General features: G+C 43.3%; 2 protein-coding genes across 12 annotated transcripts in view; one reads left to right on the forward strand and one right to left on the reverse strand.

The window, feature by feature from the left end:
- LOC109466104 (prolow-density lipoprotein receptor-related protein 1-like) overlaps positions 1 to 8,946 on the forward strand; it is a 28,713-nt gene extending 19,767 nt beyond the window's left edge. For all 5 annotated transcript variants that reach the window (XM_019763728.1, XM_019763729.1, XM_019763730.1 and 2 more), the window contains 17 exons: positions 206 to 322; positions 587 to 703; positions 957 to 1,137; positions 1,525 to 1,949; positions 2,395 to 2,679; positions 2,978 to 3,094; positions 3,217 to 3,342; positions 3,497 to 3,657; positions 3,913 to 4,142; positions 4,432 to 4,629; positions 4,829 to 5,022; positions 5,333 to 5,497; positions 5,861 to 5,948; positions 6,224 to 6,306; positions 6,488 to 6,578; positions 6,743 to 6,926; positions 7,041 to 8,946. In XM_019763728.1, coding sequence (XP_019619287.1) covers positions 206 to 322; positions 587 to 703; positions 957 to 1,137; positions 1,525 to 1,949; positions 2,395 to 2,679; positions 2,978 to 3,094; positions 3,217 to 3,342; positions 3,497 to 3,657; positions 3,913 to 4,142; positions 4,432 to 4,629; positions 4,829 to 5,022; positions 5,333 to 5,497; positions 5,861 to 5,948; positions 6,224 to 6,306; positions 6,488 to 6,578; positions 6,743 to 6,926; positions 7,041 to 7,205 — 2,927 coding nt within the window. In that variant the 3' untranslated portion in view covers positions 7,206 to 8,946. The remainder of the gene's footprint in view (positions 1 to 205; positions 323 to 586; positions 704 to 956; positions 1,138 to 1,524; positions 1,950 to 2,394; positions 2,680 to 2,977; positions 3,095 to 3,216; positions 3,343 to 3,496; positions 3,658 to 3,912; positions 4,143 to 4,431; positions 4,630 to 4,828; positions 5,023 to 5,332; positions 5,498 to 5,860; positions 5,949 to 6,223; positions 6,307 to 6,487; positions 6,579 to 6,742; positions 6,927 to 7,040) is intronic.
- Positions 8,947 to 9,162: 216 nt separating this feature from the next.
- On the reverse strand, positions 9,163 to 17,901 carry LOC109466172. 7 transcript variants are annotated; one of them, XM_019763834.1, is made up of 8 exons: positions 17,683 to 17,901; positions 15,263 to 15,332; positions 14,431 to 14,484; positions 13,742 to 13,822; positions 12,786 to 12,980; positions 11,648 to 12,168; positions 10,258 to 11,407; positions 9,163 to 10,023 (listed from the first exon to the last, which is right to left on the reverse strand). In XM_019763834.1, exons 2-8 carry the CDS (start codon positions 15,279 to 15,281, stop codon positions 9,950 to 9,952), a joined length of 2,094 nt encoding a protein of 697 aa, XP_019619393.1. In that variant the 5' UTR covers positions 15,282 to 15,332; positions 17,683 to 17,901; the 3' UTR covers positions 9,163 to 9,949. The 7 variants fall into 7 exon arrangements, with proteins under 7 accessions (XP_019619393.1, XP_019619387.1, XP_019619388.1 ...); XM_019763828.1 differs by having other exon boundaries at positions 10,258 to 12,168; XM_019763829.1 differs by lacking the exon at positions 17,683 to 17,901 and adding an exon at positions 15,445 to 15,523 and having other exon boundaries at positions 10,258 to 12,168.
- Between the last annotated feature and the right edge of the window lie 1,458 nt (positions 17,902 to 19,359).

A 19,359-nucleotide genomic window follows, 5' to 3' on the forward strand; every position in this document is an offset into this window, starting at 1 on the left:
TTTGAAGATGATTTCATTGAAGCAATGATTTCACCTTGTTCTCTTTGTCATTCATGAAATGGCTGTTACACCATGTGACTCCAAGGGCAGAGACACTGGTAACACTTCATTACTGTTTCTTGTTCTGGGCATTTGATTTGATGCCTGTTCAGCACCAAGGACATCACTATGCAAGCTAAACAGATTTTGTTTGTTTGTTTACTAGGTACCAGTCCCTGTGCTGTAAACAACGGTGGGTGTAGTCACTTCTGCCTGAACACACCTGCTGGACACAGGTGCACCTGTCCAGACAACTTGCACCTGGAGGGGAACACCTGTAAAGGTAAGTAATCACTTTTGACTTTGACTTTATTTAGATTGCAACAAGATAACCTGACCACCTATTTCATTACCATGCATTGTAACATATTAACAACGGTGAATGCAACATGAAAACAATCAAGTAACGATAAATAGCAACAGATACATCAATTTTTGCTATGGTCAATTTGTTCAGGTGTGGTTACAAAGTGGCTGTTAGCATGAAAACTCACCCGCCCTGGTAGGCACCCTTTAATGTCTGAAATAATTGGACTTCTCCCCCCAGAGTATGAGAAGTGTCCCTCAGACATGTTCCAGTGTGGAGACAAGAGCTGTCTGGCAGAAGAGCTGGTGTGTGATGGGAACGTGGACTGCCAGGATGCATCAGATGAGCACAACTGTCGTAAGACATCATTCCTGTATTCAGTACTGTACATGTACTTAAACCAAGGAGATTCAATCAGATTGAACCAAGTATAATCAATGGCTGCTTCTCCAAATCTTTCGTCTTTGTTTAGTTTGAAAAGGATAAAAATCTACCAAGCATTTTTTTAACATCATTATAATGCAGTTGTAATAACCTTAATTCCATTGTCTGGTCTTTGCATGAAGATATGGTTTACTATAATGTGATTGTGTCTCTGTTGTCCCCTCAGAACATACCTGCTCAGTGTTTGACTTTACGTGCACCAATGGGCGGTGTATCATGGAGGCCTGGCACTGTGACGGGGAGGATGACTGTGGGGATGGGTCAGACGAGGCGGGCTGCCAGCCGGTCACCTGTCCTCCTCAGACCTTCCTGTGTGATGGTTACAGGTGCTTGCCTGATGGAAGAAGGTAAGGGTACATGTAGCTAAGAAAATCAGATCGAGGTTCTTAAGCAAGATATCTTCAAAAGATACGTTGGATGTCATTGTAATGTGTCCACAAGCTGGTGTGTTATGCCGAGGGGCAAAATTGTATACTGTTGAGTTTTGAGTTAAACCCTGGTAAATTCAATTTTTACTATACCTAGTTCTATACCTCTCTATACCTACAGACTACATAATTGTAGTACATTTGGTAGCCAGTAACTGCACAAGAATTTTTTAATGTGTATTCTTAAAAGGAAGAAAAGTTACGTACCAAGTATTTTTAGACAATTGTTTCATATATTTGCACATTTATGGTTGACAACTCCTGTAAGCTTTGGTAGCAGCTAACCCCATCCGTACCCATCCCCAGGTGTGATCAGGTGCAGGACTGCACAGACGGTACAGACGAACACGGCTGTCCTGACACAGACTGTAGTGCCGAGCAGGGTCTGATCCCGTGCCAGTCCGGAGGCTGTGTCCCCGAGCAGTGGCGCTGTGATGGCCACCCCGACTGTGACGACGGCTCGGACGAGCCCGCGGACTGCCCCACCCCGACCACCACCTGCCAGACCACCGAGTTCACCTGCACCAACGGGGCCTGCGTCTCCCACAGCTGGGTGTGTGACGGTCAGGACGACTGTGGGGATAACTCAGACGAGCGCAGCTGTGAGGGGCAGGCTGAGACGACGTGCCAGGGGGATCAGTTCGCCTGCAACTCTGGTGTCTGTATCCCTGACAAGTGGAAATGTGACGGAGACGCCGACTGCAGGGAGGGAGAGGACGAGGAGGGATGTGGTAATGTGGCAGTTCTCTAGCTTTGATTTCTGTCATGTTTATAACATAGGTTCACTGTATTTCTGTGTAATAGGTAAAAATTTATTACTTAATGTGATACAAACAGCTGCAATTAAACTTGTGTATTGTGCCAAAAAAGGACATTTAGTGTTCTTTAATCAATACACCGATCAACCACCAATGACCCACGGACTCAAGCTTGTGTCAGCGATCCCCACAACAGTCAAATCAGACTGGACACATACTACAACTACTTACCAAAACAGAATGATGCTGTTCCTACGCTGGCATTTTACGCCAGCATTGTGATTGTAAATTTAATCTTCTCCCATTGCTGCCCAACCTAGTAACCAATCCAAATATGCTGCCAAAAGGTTACTTTAGCAGGGAGAAAGAAGGTTAGAACAGATACAAGTTAACACCAGTTGGTTGTGTTCCTGTGCAGGTGTTGCAGCATGTGGTGCAGGTGAGTTCAGCTGTGGGACCCACGTGTGCATCCCTGTCAGGTGGAGATGTGATGGAGACAATGACTGTGGCAACATGGCAGATGAACAGGACTGTGTGCACCAGGCTACAACAACTCCACAGGTGCCCCAGACAACCGTGGCTGCCTGGAGAGAGTGTGGACCGGAGGAGTGGAAGTGCCTGACCAGGGAGTGTGTACCTCTGTCCCAGGTGTGTGATGGGAGGTCAGACTGTGCGGATGCCTCAGATGAGGGAGGACTTTGTGGTGAGTTCTCGTTTGTATCCATACAAATAGCGTTTTCAGGATCTGCAGCGTTACTTTCATTGTAATGGCACAGACTCTTTTATGAAAAGAACTTTCCAGAAGATATTCGTATGACAATCTGATGGTCTGTGATCACTGTACAGGATAAAATGTTGGTCTATTAAAGTGGGTCAGCCCTTGAAATTCTAATGCAAAAAAAGTCTTTTTATAGAGTATGATATTCAACACTTGACTAGAAGTACTGAAGAAGTCTCATCCTGGGATGTTTATATATAACATGTGATAACTTTTTCTGCAGCTTCTGTGTGTCAGGATAATGGTGGGTGTACAGGAACATGCCACGCCACCCCGGGAGGGAGATGGTGCAGCTGCCATCCTGGGTACAAGCTCCTGGAGGATGGGGCCACCTGTGCAGGTCAGACCAGTAGGATGGTGTTCAACTCTAGTCCTTGTAGATTCATATTTTTCTCTGACATCTTTGATATCTTTCTTGCTTCAAATGTCATTAACTAATATTTCTGGGTTTTTTTGCTTCAGACATCAATGAGTGTGCAAGTCCTGGCATGTGTAGTCAGTTCTGTACCAACGACAAAGGCACATACTACTGCTCCTGTGATGAGGGCTACAGACTGGATCCAGACCACCGAACATGCAGGGCAACAGGTATTCTATGTACATGTAAACTGATCTATATTACACTGTAGCATGAATGCATGACAACGAGAATCAATATTCAAAACTTCCTTGCTTGCCCCTGCACTTTATGTATGAAATAGTTCTCCTGAGATAAAAGGTTTTGTCATCATTTTTGTTCCAGGAGGTTCAGCTAAGTTGTTGTTTTCAACTGGCTATGAGATCCGAGCTATGAACCTGAACAGCAGGCAGTATGAAAGTGTTGTGGTGGACAATGCCGGGCACATGGTCGGCCTCGAGTACAACCTCAACTCCCAGGAAATCTACTGGACTGACGCAACACTGGTGAGTATCCTGGATGAAATTTGTTTTTTCCTTTGATAGTAAATGTACATTGTTTGCAAAGACCTTAAAGCTCTTTTTTACTTGAACTTAAAGTCAATCAGCACAAGTCAATATTATAATTATGATTTTCCAAATTTCAAATTGAACCTTCTCCCTGCTGCTTAACCCTGTGACCAATACAAATTTGTGCCAGACTTGTACCAATATTGATAACATTAAGCTAAGATATTCCACCTGCCTTCCCTCCCCATACAGGGTACCATCAACAGGTTATCCCTGACCTCAGGTAACTGGAGTAAGTTTGTGGATGGTCTGGAGTCACCTGATGGCCTGGCACTGGACTGGATCGGGAACAACCTGTACTGGACAGATGCAGGCACCAACATGGTCGGGGTGTGCAGTCTGCCGTCCTGTCAGCACAGAGCTGTCCTGTTACAACACAACATAGACAAACCAAGGGCGATTGCACTCAACATGGCAGAGAGGTATAGTAGAACCCATCCTTTTATATGTGTTAATTTCAAGGACTTAACGAAACCTTTCTTCGAAAAAATAATTTCTTTCTCAGTGTTGCTTTATGTCATATAGGTCACCCAGGTACCAGTTTGACTTCAAACATGTTGTACATATTGAACAGTTCCCCTTATATACTCCTGGCAAGCAAATTTAAGACTGTGCCATGCCAATGTTTATGGAGCCATCAAGCTATTTTGAAGGTAATTCAAAAATGATTCAAGAAATAGATAAATGTTGTTATGAAATGTTATGTTCTAGGACGCTATACTGGTCTGAGTGGGGGGTTGAGCCCAAGATAGAGCGAGCAGACATGGACAGTGGCAACAGAAGGATGATCATCACCACAGGCATCTTCTGGCCCAACGCACTTGTTGTGGACGACATCCTGAAGAGACTGTACTTTGCAGACGCACGGCTGGATAAGATTGAGTACTGTGACTATGATGGGAAGAACAGGTGACATATTCCTTCTTTTATATCTGACTTCTGTCAACATCCTTGAGTAGCTTAAATGTTTTATGAATTTGTGCTAACTGTTCCACTCCTAATCCTTAAATAGGAGAATAATCGTGTTAATCTTTTTTGGTTCAATACAGAGCATCTATGGCAGATAAATATTAGTCTAAAATCTTTGTTATATCTTTGTACAATACAGGGTTTCCCTCCCCACCACTGTGAAGCACCCCTTTGGTCTGGCCCTGTTTGAAGACTTGATGTACTGGACTGACTGGCACAGAGAGGCCGTGGAGTCTGCCAACAGGCTGACAGGGGAGGACACTGTCAAAATAAAGGACGGGCTTCACAGACCAAGTGGTATTAAGGTCATGCACTCTGTACTCAGGAAGTCAGGTTTGTTTCTTCATATTGGTTTCACTGTCTGTATTCCTTTTTTTAAGTTCACAGTGCTTCATTTATGACAATAAAAAACACTGAACTTGATACATAAAAAATCGTTATTGCTGACTAAAGAGCCATCATATTGCAATGTAGTTCATAAGTTTGACATTGGTGATATTCATAGGTACATTTCTCCATTGACTCTGTTGTATGTTTCTCAACTAGAGTCTAGAATTAGTTGTCCTTTCTTCTTTTTTACAATGGAACCTTTCTTTCTCAGGACTTACTTAATATTCAATTTAATATTTTTTCCTCCTTCCAGCACCAAATCCCTGCTCCTCAGCACCCTGTAGCCACTTGTGTCTGCTGAAGCCTGGCGGTTTCAGCTGTGTGTGTCCCAAGGGATACGAGTTCATCCCAGGGAGCAGGGCAGAATGTGTGCCTACAGTCTTCCCCACCTCAACACCTGCCACTGAATCATCTGAAGGTAGAGGTCATATGAAATCTTGTCAGTAGAACACATAGTTTTCCAGTGAATGATGTAAAACACATGAAATTGTTGGTAAAACAATCATTTCTATTGTGTGCTTACTGCAGTGCTTAAAAGAAGGATCTAACTAAGTGTCAGTCCTTGAATGCTTTCTACTTTGAGGAGATCACTGTATGTCGAGTTTGAAAAAAAAGTTCAACATGGGTTACCCATTAGCTGGTCCAGGAGTTTCCTGCAACACATGACGATACCACCTTTCCATCTATGCTGCTTTACTTTATGGTAAACCTTATGATAATAACCCTAATTTATAGTTACGCCTATAGAAGTTTTTCTTCCTTTTTACCTTCCATTCTGCAGTGAGTCCCAACATGCCTGCTGGATGTCTCCGTGGGTACTGCCTGAATGGAGGGACATGCATGGTTGTTGATGGGTGGGTGGAGTGCAGGTAGGTTGCTTACCTGAGGTCTGCTCTTCACATGAATATTTGGTAGAAGTCTAAGCATCAGTATTGAATTGGTAGTAAGAATTTCTTTGGTGTGATTAAGGTATCCTGTATTGACAACTGACTATTGTATGGTTCATCTGAAATCTAAATCTACCAATCAATTTGTTAAGTCAAAGCTAAGATACCACCGTTACATTTTTCACATTAATTTTGTAGTCGGATCTTTTAAATGTTTACTAAGGTCCCTGAAATGTGGAATTGATTTTTTAACTCAGGTGCCATCCAGGGTTTACAGGGCTCCACTGTCAGCATGGTCCTGATGTTGTGAATGACAGCAGGTCCAGTCCTCAAGGCTCTGGTAAGTCATCAGTCCATTGAGAGAGATTGTTTTTCCATATCGTACAGTGTAACATTTGCTTAACTTTGATGAATTGTCTTAGTCAGAATTGTACATTGCAAGTTGTTTTTTTTCCTGACATACACGTAGCTGTGCCAACTATCAGTATTTTTGAAACAACTGTCTGTTCACCCTTCTGCAGAAGATCGTGGCTGGATTGCAGGCCTGGTCTGTGGAGTTCTGCTGTTGATCCTCATCGTGGGGATTGCTACTTACTACATCTTTGAACAAAGGTACTCAACTTTTTGATGTTAGAAAAGATCTTTGGTTACACAGTACAAACTGGGTTTATTTTGCAGAAGGGCAGCCATTCAACATAAAATTGGCATAGAATTGATGAGTCAGTTGCCATTTTAGCATGGACTAGATTGACATTAACTATTTTGTTCTGTACTAGACGCAGACGTCACCTGGGGACCCTCCCCATTATCCACTTCTCTAACGTCCTGTCCAGCAGAGGTAAGGGGAACAGTGAACTGAGGAAGCTGATGAAGGGCCACGAGCCTGACCCTCCTGAACCCAAACAGAAGAAGATGTCTTACTCCAACCCACTCTACTCACCTGTGCCTCCCGATATTGAGGTAAGTGCAGAGACAGTGCCTTTTGTTCTGTACATGCTACTGTTCATGTAATTGTTTTTTTGACACCAATTTCTTTGTTACGATCATGATTCAGAAGTGATGTTTGTGTTCCAGGAGAACTGTAACAACCCCAAGATCATCCACGTGGTGTCTGCGGAGTCGCTGGAGACAGCCTGTTACCCCGGTAACCTGGTGTGTGAGGGAGACGCTGCCTCTTCCAGCAGCAGCACAGAGGATCTGGTGGAGGGAACCTGCACCGAAACTCAGGGGCTCGTCTGATGGGGCAACGACTGGGCACGCAAATATCCAAGCCATTCCAAGTCTTTTGATGCTGCAATGTTTTGGGACATTCCAACTACCATGTAACAATGTCAGAAGGACATGATCAAGAAGTTCTAAACCTTTAAGGGAACTTCATGTGACTTTGAATTCAATGGAACCCTAATACCAAAAAAGTGTTGCATGTTTCAAGCTTTTACTTGACCAATTGATACATGCTCAGTTCTGCAATACATGACATCAGATTGGTGATAAGTGTTGCCGTGTTGCCTTATAAATGGCCTTAAAGGCCTACTTCTCCTAGAAAATATGTGATTTACTGTTGGTCCTGTGCCGACTTGCTGCTCACAGTGGAGCTGAAACACCCATAGATTTGTTGTTGTTGCATAAATGTTGTTTCTCTGACCACACTCCTGACAGGTAGTCAAGATAAGTCAGATGTAACATTGCCTTAATGTGTCTGTGAAAACTCAGGCAAATAATTACTGTCCAGATGTGCTTATTGTAAATCTGTCCTACCTCATGTTTGAGGATGACAATAAGACTATCAGAGCTGCTTCCTAGGGCTGCTATAGTTGTAAATATCTCTAGAATGCAAAGAAGATCCTATAGTTGCAAAGATACTGCTTTAGTAGACCATATACTTGTATATAATTGCTTGGAGAGAGTATATATGATTAAATTTCTGCTTACAGAAAATTATAAAAGAATCTGTCCATCAACACATTTTGACAATGTTGAAACCATCATGTCCATTGTGCGTTTACACCTGTAGATACAAATTCAATGTTGCTACTTAAATGTAACAGATCAAAAGTTTAATGTCATGAGGTATTCCTCTTTCATGATGTTGCAGGAATATTCTGTAGCAAATTACGGGAGGATTAAAAATCAGTTTATGAGTTGGAGTGGATGTTAGTTTTGATATTTATTGAATGGCTAGAACATAATATAGGGGATTGATGCATACTTGAAATACTTTGAATTGTGTTTGGCATTTTCCCATGGCTAGATCCTGAATATTTTACACTGTGCCACTGGTGAGATTTGAGTCAGAGGTGGTGTTATATGTAATGGAGATGGCAGCTACACACATGGCCATGTTTGATAGTCATGTCTACAAGGTGTTATTGCAATCATATCAACAATCACTCCACTCTGCACTTGTGGACAACTGTAGGAGGGCCTACTTGTAACTGTGTCAAATACTTTTGTGTGTGTGTACAAATAATTTCAGTCATTTGTCAGAATGATGTGGACCAGAGAAAGCTGAAAAAGTAGTCATTAGGAAGTGTTTGACAAGTTCTGTTATCATTCGTACAAACTTGTTAAACTTGTTTAAGAAAAGTGCCCTAGCTATAGAATATATCAAATGAATGTACATTTTTGAGAGAAATACTGTAGTAGAGGTAAGACTATAATGTCAATGCAGGGCAAAGGCTCAAGTTGAAATTGTTGCAACAAATACTATTATACGTCATGCTTATATTTTTTTTCCATTTAGTTGCTATTTTAAATGTTGTTTATAATTTTGTATAAAATGTTTGATGAAAAAAGTAAGTTTTGAAGACTAGCATTTATTTAAGTTGTTTAAGTTGGTTTTGTTGAAACATTTAAAAGCAATCATAAGTTACCTAGGTTTACGGCGCATACCAGTTATAGTGTCTGTGTTTCAATGTTGAACGTCAGACGTGTAGCACTTCTCATGCATAACTTGAATAAAGACACTGTTCACCTGTCAGAAGTTGCTCATTTCTTAAGTGAAATAATCTTACATTTGCTTGCATCTACCGTTACAATTAGTTGAAAAAGTTGTGAATCTAAAGGTGACTTCGTGACAGTCAAAAGAAATGAAACTGATGCCTTGCTCTTTTACAGCCTGTATATTGTTAATACAGAATCTAAATGCAAGCAGCAAAAATATGTCATGTAAGAACAATTCTTGAGTCGATAACTCCTGTCCCAGCAGGGTTAATTTTTTCTTATTTATTTCCGTCACCGTTTGTCATGAATTATCAATCAACGTAGCTAAGAGCAGTCACCTGAAAAATCCTGTTTTGTTTTGTACCATTTCTAATGTCACTATGCGTACTATTATGACAGCGATACATGAAACCAAGCGCCAAAAATATTAACATTTGAAACGTGATAGGACCAGCTGATTGGTTAGTTGATTACATCTTTAGCGGATAGATATCTTGGTCGTATGGCTTCTTTTAATATGTAGATCAATTATGTTCATATTCCTCTTCTATCTCTAGTGCTAATCACCGTATCACTACAGGGAACACATTATTTTTACTATCTGCAATTTTCTTTATTATTTTACCTAAAGATACAGTACTGTACAGATTACTAGTATACCAGCATCCTACTTACAATTTCGTTTGCTGTTAGAACTAGCACGTAATAAAATACAAATGTATACCAAGGCACATGCAGATCTCTTCGCTGGAATGTCGTCTTTATACATTTTGTAATCCATGTCAATGATCGGCCATTTCTGTCACCATTGTACTAACCAATATTTCCATTCTGCAACATTTCTTGTATGTAGGTGGTAACTAAAATGATGACCTTGCGACCAAAAGAATGATATGTCCCTACCTGCAGGCAAGTCAATAACTCAATAATACTAAGGCAATTTCATTGTTGTGTGCCCAGCCTATTGTACTGCAAAAGCCATCGCATGATGTAGATACCTACGTAGTACTGTTTTAGCTATTGTTTATTTCTATGAAGTTTTATTTTTTCCCCTTTTTCTTGCCTGACCCCTTGCGTCCCCCAGCCTTCTGCCCAGACTTCTGTCCTTTAGCCTCTGCAAAAAAGTCAAATATTGGTCAATTGACGTCTCATTCTTATTTTTCAGCCAACAGGATTTTCCTTTAAAAGCACAATTGGACATGTCAGCATCTATTGTCTCAACGAACGTTGTAGTCCATTGGTCCGCTACACATCCACTGCTCATGATGATATTGTTTGGATTAATTGATGGCATTTCAGCACCAACGTAATTTCATTCCAAGTGGTAAAGTCTAAACTGTTTGCTTACCTTTTGCAGAATATTCCGCTCCCCACCTGACTTCTTCCGTAGGAATACTATCAGGGCCGACGACTGGTGCGTTCTTTTTCTTCTGATTCTTGTCTTTGATGGTAGGACCATGTAGCATGCCCTCTAACGCAGCTGACAGTCCAGGACCAGGCGGTGCCGCAGACTGCGTGGTGTCTGCTGACTTGATGGTCGCTGCGGCCTGGGTTGGAGCGGCTGACTGCATCGTCGCTGCTCCTTGTTTGTCGGTGACGTACTCAGAGCCCCATCTTACTTCTTCTTTGGGGACGCCGCCAGGACCTACAATTGGGGCTTTTTCTTTCGACGACTTGTCACCCTTGATAGTTGGACCATGTAACATGCCCTCTAACGCAGCTGACAGTCCAGGACCAGGCGGTGCTGCAGACTGTGTGGTGTCTGCTGACTTGATGGTCGCTGCTGCCTGTACTGGGGCAGCCGACTGCATTGTTGCAGCTCCGTGCTTGTCGGTGACGTACTCAGAACCCCATCGTACTTCTTCCTTAGGGACGCCTCCTGGACCTACGATTGGGGCTTTTTCTTTCGACGTCTTGTTTTTGATAGTAGGGCCATGTAACATGCCCTCTAACGCAGCTGACAGCCCGGGACCCGGCGGTGCCGCAGACTGTGTGGCGTCTGCTGACTTGATGGTCGCTGCTGCCTGTACTGGGGCTGCCGACTGCATTGTTGCAGCTCCTTGCTTGTCAGTGACATACTCTGAGCCCCACCTGACCTCTTCCTTAGGGATTCCTTCTGGCCCTACAACTGGGGCTTTTTCTTTCGACGTCTTGTTTTTGATAGTGGGACCATGTAACATCCCCTCTAACGCAGCTGACAGTCCAGGACCAGGCGGTGCCGCAGACTGTGTGGCGTCTGCTGATTTGATGGTCGCTGCGGCCTGGGTTGGAGCGGCTGACTGCATCGTCGCTGCACCTTGCTTGTCTGTCACGTACTCAGACCCCCACCTGACTTCTTCTTTAGGGACGCCACCAGGACCTACGATTGGAGCCTTTTCTTTCGACGTCTTGTCTTTGATAGTGGGACCATGTAACATTCCCTCTAACGCAGCTGACAGCCCGGGACCCGGCGATGCCGCAGACTGTGTGGTGTCTGCTGACTTGATGGTCGCTGCTGCCTGGGTTGGAGCGACTGACTGCATCGTCGCAGCTCCTTGCTTGTCGGTGACGTACTCAGAACCCCATCGAACCTCTTCTTTAGGGACGCCACCTGGCCCAACGATTGGAGCTTTCTCTTTCGACGTCTTGTCACCCTTGATAGTAGGACCATGTAACATGCCCTCTAACACAGCTGACAGCCCAGGACCCGGCGGTGCCGCAGACTGTGTGGTGTCTGCTGACTTGATGGTCGCTGCTGCCTGTACTGGGGCAGCCGACTGTGCTGTCGCAGCTCCTTGCTTCAATGTCACATACTCGGAACCCCATCTGACTTCTTCTTTTGGAATACCATCCGGCCCAACGATTGGAGCTTTCTCTTTCGACGTCTTGTCGCCCTTGATGGTCGGTCCACGCAGCATTCCATCTAACGCAGCTGACAGCCCAGGGCCCGGCGGTGCTGCAGACTGTGTGGTGTCTGCTGATTTGATGGTCGCTGCGGCCTGGGTTGGAGCGGCTGACTGTGCTGTCGCAGCTCCTTGTTTCAATGTCACGTACTCGGAACCCCACCTGACTTCTTCTTTTGGAATGCCGCCTGGCCCAACGATGGGTGCCTTTTCTTTGGACGCCGTGTCGCCCTTGATGGTAGGACCATGCAGCATTCCTGCCAGGGTACTCTCCAGCCCACCCTTTCCTGCATTTGCTGCTGCTGAACTGGTCTGCTCGGCCTGCTTTTGCGATGTGCTAAAGGAGCCAGCTTGCACCGCCTGTTTTCCTCCAACTCCTGTTTAAAAGTAAACCAAAATGGATAGCGGACAAAAACATCATAAGTACACTTAATCGATGGTTGGTCAGAAGATAAAAGGATAAAAGGGAAACGTGTGCATCGCAACATTATGGAAGATCAATAAACAATTCAATCAAATTTTTCAATCAAAAATAAACGATTCCTGCTCTAGGTTCCATGCAACCTGTAACTATAGGAGTACAAGTTGATGGGTACTTGTTTTGTTTTTACAGTTCAAAACGCTCTAGCATCGAAGCCCATTCAATAATCAAGTTGATCACACTGTCACGGATCGAGGGCAGTAGGCAACTTCCACAAATAAGAAGGAAGGATATGGCATTATAAATATGATATGCATAATGAATGAGAAGAAAGTCGCGCAATGACAGCACAGCCAGTGATCAATATGAGTGCTTATGACACGCCACCATGCACCTGTGCAGAGCTGCAGGCCGGGCAGCTACAAAACAAGCAGGCACTTAATGTCTGATGACAGAAAAACATGCTAGAGCCACCATTCTTGCTCACAACTGAAAGGAAAAAGAAGATTGTATGGTTTATTCTGCGTGTGGCGGTTAGCGTGACAGGTCATCGGGACTGTCCAAACCACTCACCGGTCACTACATTCGTTGCCTTAAGCCCGTCCAACGTTCTATCTAGCCGACCTAGAAGCTTGCCTATGCGGTCCTCCTCCTCATCAATACCTTTCCCGGCACTATTAGTAAGATTTTTGCGTCTGAACGTCCTTTCTGTTTGATTTCGTAAGTTGTGAAGTGATTGCCCCTTTGAGGAAGAGGTATTCCTTCGCCCTAAAAAAGAGAACGAGGGTTACCCATACGGAAAGGAGGGGACTTAATGATGAGATCGTTAAAAATCTGCGGTCCTTCTCTACGATATGGAGATCACAATTGTTAGTGCAATGGCGGTACGGAGATGAGGTAGGAGAAACTGCCCTGCCACCATCACCAAGAGCAGATAACAAGAAGGTTAAGTCAGTACCCAAATGTTACAGCGGAAATATTGTGTCTTCATGAGCAGAGAAGACGACAGAAAAGGTAGTACTAGCCATGGATACGACGTACGATGTTACGAAATGTTGTCTCACAAGTGCAAGGTTAATGCTCATGAGGCAGCTTTCGTCTGCTGCCCGGCAGTTTATGATGAGACGTTGACGTTTACTGTCATTCATTAATTGACGCATATTGTAATGGCGTCATCTGGTCACTGAATCTTTGACCTCTTCAAATGGAGTCTGCGCAAAGTCCATTCCCAAACAAAACAAAACAGTCAGCTCAGGCACGTGCATTTATGATTGAAATGTAGCTGCAGAGTTGTTGAAGTTTCACTTTAAAAAGAAAGCAGATGATTTAATCAGTTAAAGGAAGCGATCCGTTTATAATTAGGTGCAAGCTCATTTCTTAACGCTCCTGGCGACGTCAACTAGCTGTACGCGCCACAACCAACCTCCGATAAAGAGTACTGTGTCGCGGACATGGTAGACATGAGATGTGGTCTACGAACTGGGATCATGTCAGATGTACTGTTCTTCTTAGCTAGGAAACAAGCTTACCTGCATCTTTAGTCTTGTCGCCACTTGACGTGCCGCTAGTCGTTTGGGTTGCGGTCTTCTCCGCGACTGTCTTCTTTATACCTACAGTTCCAAATTATAGAATACCTCACATTTGGATAATGTCTATAAACTCTTAAGTGACACTGTTGACAAGGCACTAATACCCATGTGTATTTGGAGCAAATATCAAATTATTAGGGTAGGCTGTCTTGTAAGGATGGGTCAACGTTAGTCGCTTTGCTGTAGTTGTTTTAAAGCTACTGATTGTCAATTGTTTCCGATGAACCCTTTATCAATCTGCCAATTTCGTTTATATTGTGTGTGAAAAGGTTACCCTTGACATTGAACCATGGTCTCTACGACGCTATTCTATGAATGAATATTCATCCTATTTTGAAAGAAAAACATATGCATACAGAAAGCGAATGTAGATTCAGATTTTGGGGTGATAATGATAACTGATGGTATACCAGCACTTTGTTAGAAAGTGTAAATGATAAAATGACGCCGCTGTAGCGTAATGCATGAGCTGTTACACCACACGCACCTATATTGTTCCACTGATGTAAACACACCCGTACATAGTACCATCAGCCGCCGCCACCTCACCGTAAGTGTTAAACATGCAGAGCCAACCTTAAGCACAAAATCTATCTCTACATAGTATATATACATGTAACCTTACGTACATATATGCGGGGTGATCCATATTAAGTCGTCGGTCCCATTGGTCATTTGCACCCCTGCAGCAGTAACACATAACCCATACTATACCTCTATGCACAAAGCGGTAACCGGCCATTTCGCTACATAGCCTGTACGCTAGCTGTCTTTGCTGACTACCCAGCGCTTGTCCATAAATTGGAGCAAAAACCATCAAACAAACATGATTAAAAGTGAAATAACTTTTCGTGCATTGCAGCGAACTTGCAGCGAACAGGCGATGTAGCGAAAAGGCCGTGGAAGTATTGCTCAACATGCAACTATGCCATCATTCATTTCATTTGGCGATTGTAATACAAAGTGTAGCTTTTAGTTTTGGTCCACTGAAGATACTACAAACCAAGCAGCGTAAGCACCACTCATGCATTCTTATGGAGCCTTTAAATTTGCAGTAGTTGCTCTTGACCAAAAAGAAAAGCACGAAATTCGCCCCTGAAGTATCCTTAGCTGTCCACACATGCGACAGTGTGCAACATGGTGAAGCAAAGTGGGCCTCGTATAACATCATAGGCAAAGCTATCAAACTGCTCGAATATATTATAAATTTAATGCTGCTAGTCTATCACTGTTAACGCAAACTACACTGTACATGTAGACGGTGTCACAACGTCCTATAGTGTCCAAGCAAGTAGTTCTACACAACAAGGCCGCAACGATTCAGACACTGTAACAGCCCTTGAGGCATGTAGTAGCCGTCATTTTAACAGCAGACAAACAATGGATCAATGACTAGGCCTGATACAAAAGCTACAACGCATGGTACCGCGGTGATCTTACGACGATTCAATGTTTACTTACCTGTGTCTTTGCTTGCCATGTTGACACTCTCCGGTATCAAATGTCTTCACCTTGCTGTAGTGGGTGTAATCTGCGAGTGGAGAAACCACAATTACTTGCAAGTGTCCTATGTTGTTAATATCTATTCGAACAGTCCAGTCATTAAAGGCAATCTCACACAAAATCGTTACCTTGCTACGTACCTGTAAACTTTTGCAGGAAACATGAAATGGAGGCAGGAAAAGGACCAGACAAGGGACTGCTACATGGGTAGGCTTGACCTTTGGTACCGTTTATCTGGTGAACGCCCTGTATTATTAGTGGTTACAACTTAGTGATCATGTGTTTATTCAGCGACAGTTCCTGATATCCATTCAATTGTATACGCAAAGACAATCGTTCCATCGGACATGGCTTATAGTCACGAGTGTAAAAATGATTTGAGAAAGAACGGCGATGATGTGTTAAGCAATGGCCACGTCAGGCATACCACTCGTGCCCGATCTTACCTTAACCTATCGAAGGTTTGTCATTTTCATCATGGCACCCAAAGGTCCTTGAATACACTACATTAATCTATGTTGTCTGGTAATGTGTATACTCATTTTAGGGGGCGATACGTTATCAGCACTTAGGTCGGTAACACTGTATGACGACTGACTTCCAACAGGACTACCCAAGTTTGTATATGAACATGAATTTGCGATAATTTACAAGAGGTCACCATGATAATAACACGCGTATTATGTTTCTACATTTGTACACAACAAACGTTACGGTCCTCCTCGCCATGTGCAGACGTATTCAGAAGAGGCCGTAAAATATTCGCGACTGCTGCCTGAGTGAAAGTAAGGCGTGTGGCGCATGCATGCATTCAGAGGAATGACCTAACGTGGCCTGCACTCTATGACTTCGCCCACCTTAATCCGTTCCAGTTCCTTCATCAGTGTCTTACTATTCACAAGGATCTGTAGACTTACGCCAAAATTAGGACACCTTTTGTTGAAATTGTGCATTGTACGTCGGGTACGCTGAATATGATTAACCATACAGATATTCAAAACAACACACCGGTAGGCGTTGCCAGATTCCAAACCATTACACCGTGATATCCAGGTGTTTGTCTAGACTTATAATTTACAAACAAGTCCTTCAGTGCTGATCAGCATAATTGTCAGTATCTAGTTAAATCAGGAAGAGTGTGCCTTGGTCATCTATCCTGTAACGTTAGCATGCAAGACCTTGAGACCCTTGAGATGATTGTCAGTTCATCCCGATGCCTAGTCTATCTGGTTTGGGTCAGTGCCAACTATCTCTGAGAATGCCTCGCACAAAGACATATTAACATTCTTTAAGGCAGAACAAATAGAAACCCAAGGTCTTCCGGAATCGCTGTATTGTATAAGTAACAACTTAACACTTCTATATACACTGTACGTGATTCAGACGACCTTGGACAATTATCATATTTGTCCCCTCCCTCTTCGAATTCGCTATTTCAGACATGACTTGTTTCCGTAACCTTTGACATTTAAGCCCGGCCTGGCTGTCAGGAAAAGATTTATCTTGCTCGACTCAGTCTTATATTTGTTCTACAGGTCAGCGACATAAAGACAGCTTTTCTATGTATGTCATGTCGGTGTTCCAAAGCACAAAATGCTATATTTGAGAAACTAAATGATACTAATTGCAGTGGCCACTCTTATCTGATCTATCTATTGACGCAGTCCAGCGATTTAACTACTAGTGCGTGATCTGCATGACGCTGAGGAATCTGATACATTATAAATACTGACGGAGTTTCGTGGCTGAGTAAATTGCACCTATACGGTGGGAATTCCTGTGCAAACTTTGCTGTTTGTCTACATGGCTGTTTGTCTACATGGGGGTGACGTCATGGTATTATTAAGGACACGCCCACGGCGCGGCCCGGGTGCAGTCCCGCAGGAATGCTACAGTAAATATCCCACTTGAATATTAACAAGTCAATTAGGCTATAGTTTTGAATAACAACCGCTAGACATACCGATACACCATGTCGGATGCACCCACGCAGGTGACAACCACAAACTCCTAGACTTACAAAAATACCCAATGGTGGTTTCTGTCATTGTGCAGGACAGGTTACACTGGCTTAGTAAATTGGGCATATGAATATTAAAGATGCGTGTCTCATAAAATGTGATTTGGCAGCACAGTCTCGAAGCTTCCGTTTTTTGAAGATGTAGACTATAAATGCGTTTCCATGGGTCACCGACACACAGACAGATGTCAGAAACGCTATTTTACAGTCAATACGCGTGCACAGACATATCTGAACACACCCAAAACAAGGTTTGGCCTGTCCTTGGGTATGGCTTAGACTGGCCTTGCACCAGGCTCCCCCGACACTCCCAGACAGTCAACAACAAAAACAGAAGGTTTAGATTCAGTCGGCTTACCTTAAGAAAGGGCACCACCGTAACCGTACTTTAACACGGGGAATCTCCAGTGATGTACGTGAAATCGGCGCTGTAGCCTGTCGTTCTGTGCTACCTTAGTGTCCTGGGACCGTCAGACTACGGGACGACGACACCGGGAACTCGTCCGGCAAGTTTTGAAGGCGCGGTCTTAAAAAATCCGAGACCCCGAATCAACCCGCAGTCAAGCGTCTCTTTAGTCTGAGGTCAGGGTTCGAAGGGGAAGGGCGGGCGCTGGCCCAAGGCATGATAATGACTCTGTCTGCAACTGTTGCTAACATAACTAACTGATCGATGTCACCATGCCCCTACCTTGAGAAACCAAAACATATAATCTTCTTCTCGCAAACAACGTGACAGGTAAACCTTGAGTTCAGCCATGAATAATTGACAAGGTAACAGAAGGCTGAGTATGCAGTACATCAATTTCAAAGTCATATTTCGCCATAAGATAATATTTCTGAACAATTAGCCTGTCAGAAAAATACCACACGTCGGTTACGTATTAAACCTACAACAAACAACAACAACAAACAACAACAACATATGTCTATGAGAATCTAAATCCCCATGGGAAGGCCAAGTTCAGTATTCCACAATAGTTGATAAAAATGCACCATCATGACAACAACACAAAGAAAATAGGTAAGGGTCGAAAAAATATGTAAGCCACTAAAATTTCCAATTTGCAAAAGTTGATATGATTATAGTTGCGATTCCCAATATGGTCACGTTTTCCTATAGAAATCTTCTACGGATAACAATTCCAGTCGCGTCGTTTAGTATTGACCTTACGAGGGCGTGCCTACCTTCCGTGCCAACCAACCGTGATATTTATGACTGAATGAACACGGAAAGCCTTTCTTGTCATACTGCACTTCGCCGAAAACAGGCCTATTCATGGTGCTATTGTATCTTATGTATCGCCAAGTAGTGACAATGTTTTTAAAAATCCCATGAATGGGCTCAGTTGAAATGTCAGTGATTTCTCATCATGCCCTTATATACAATGTAACGTTACTGATAATGACGGTGTGGTACAGTGGGGTTTATCACGCACCAGACAGTAAATACCACCGGTAGCTACAGTCTCTTCTAGCTTCAATCAATGCGCTCACTAGCTATCAGTCATAACTCGTCGGTAACCTCATGAGTAGATATGATATTAGTATTGTGTCGGAATGGTCAGCTCCTTGGTATAACAGTAGTGGTGTAAGACACACCAGCTCCTAAATTGTCACATACAACCACTTGCGTAAGCTTAAGGAGGAAAATTTGCTATTTTGAGCGTGTCATCTTTTTACCAATTTTAACGACCGTATCCGTAATCATCTTACGTTCAGACACCACCTATAGCTATCCGATATCTCTGTTATTTACTAATAACATTACCAACTCTCCAAGCAAACTTGCCTTTTGTCATCCACCTACCTAAAATCACAGGTTGAAATGATGTCGATCTCTATGGCCACTTTAATTTCCGATAACACACCTCGCACCTCGAGTCCTTTTGCAGTGTCAAAGTCACTGATTGTACAATGGGCACGATTCTCTTCACTCTTCAATAATTGATGAAAACATAAAACTGCCAGACACATGATTTCCAGTTCAGTGCATGTTTACAAGGGACATTGGTGGGAGCCGAATTTATATTACTCA

Source organism: Branchiostoma belcheri, unplaced genomic scaffold (genome assembly GCF_001625305.1).
Source record: "Branchiostoma belcheri isolate BF01 breed outbred unplaced genomic scaffold, Haploidv18h27 scaffold16, whole genome shotgun sequence".
In the NCBI taxonomy this organism is placed as follows: domain Eukaryota; kingdom Metazoa; phylum Chordata; class Leptocardii; order Amphioxiformes; family Branchiostomatidae; genus Branchiostoma; species Branchiostoma belcheri.

Bases quoted from the DNA above. Each gene is read 5' to 3' on its own strand.
- LOC109466172 (XM_019763828.1), bottom strand. The intron at 13,823-14,430 runs GTACGTAAGGTT...TTGGAACTGTAG, and splicing joins ATGGATCACCCCGCATATAT to GTATAAAGAAGACAGTCGCG. The intron at 12,169-12,785 runs GTGAGTGGTTTG...ACTTTTAAACAG, and splicing joins GGCAACGAATGTAGTGACCG to GAGTTGGAGGAAAACAGGCG.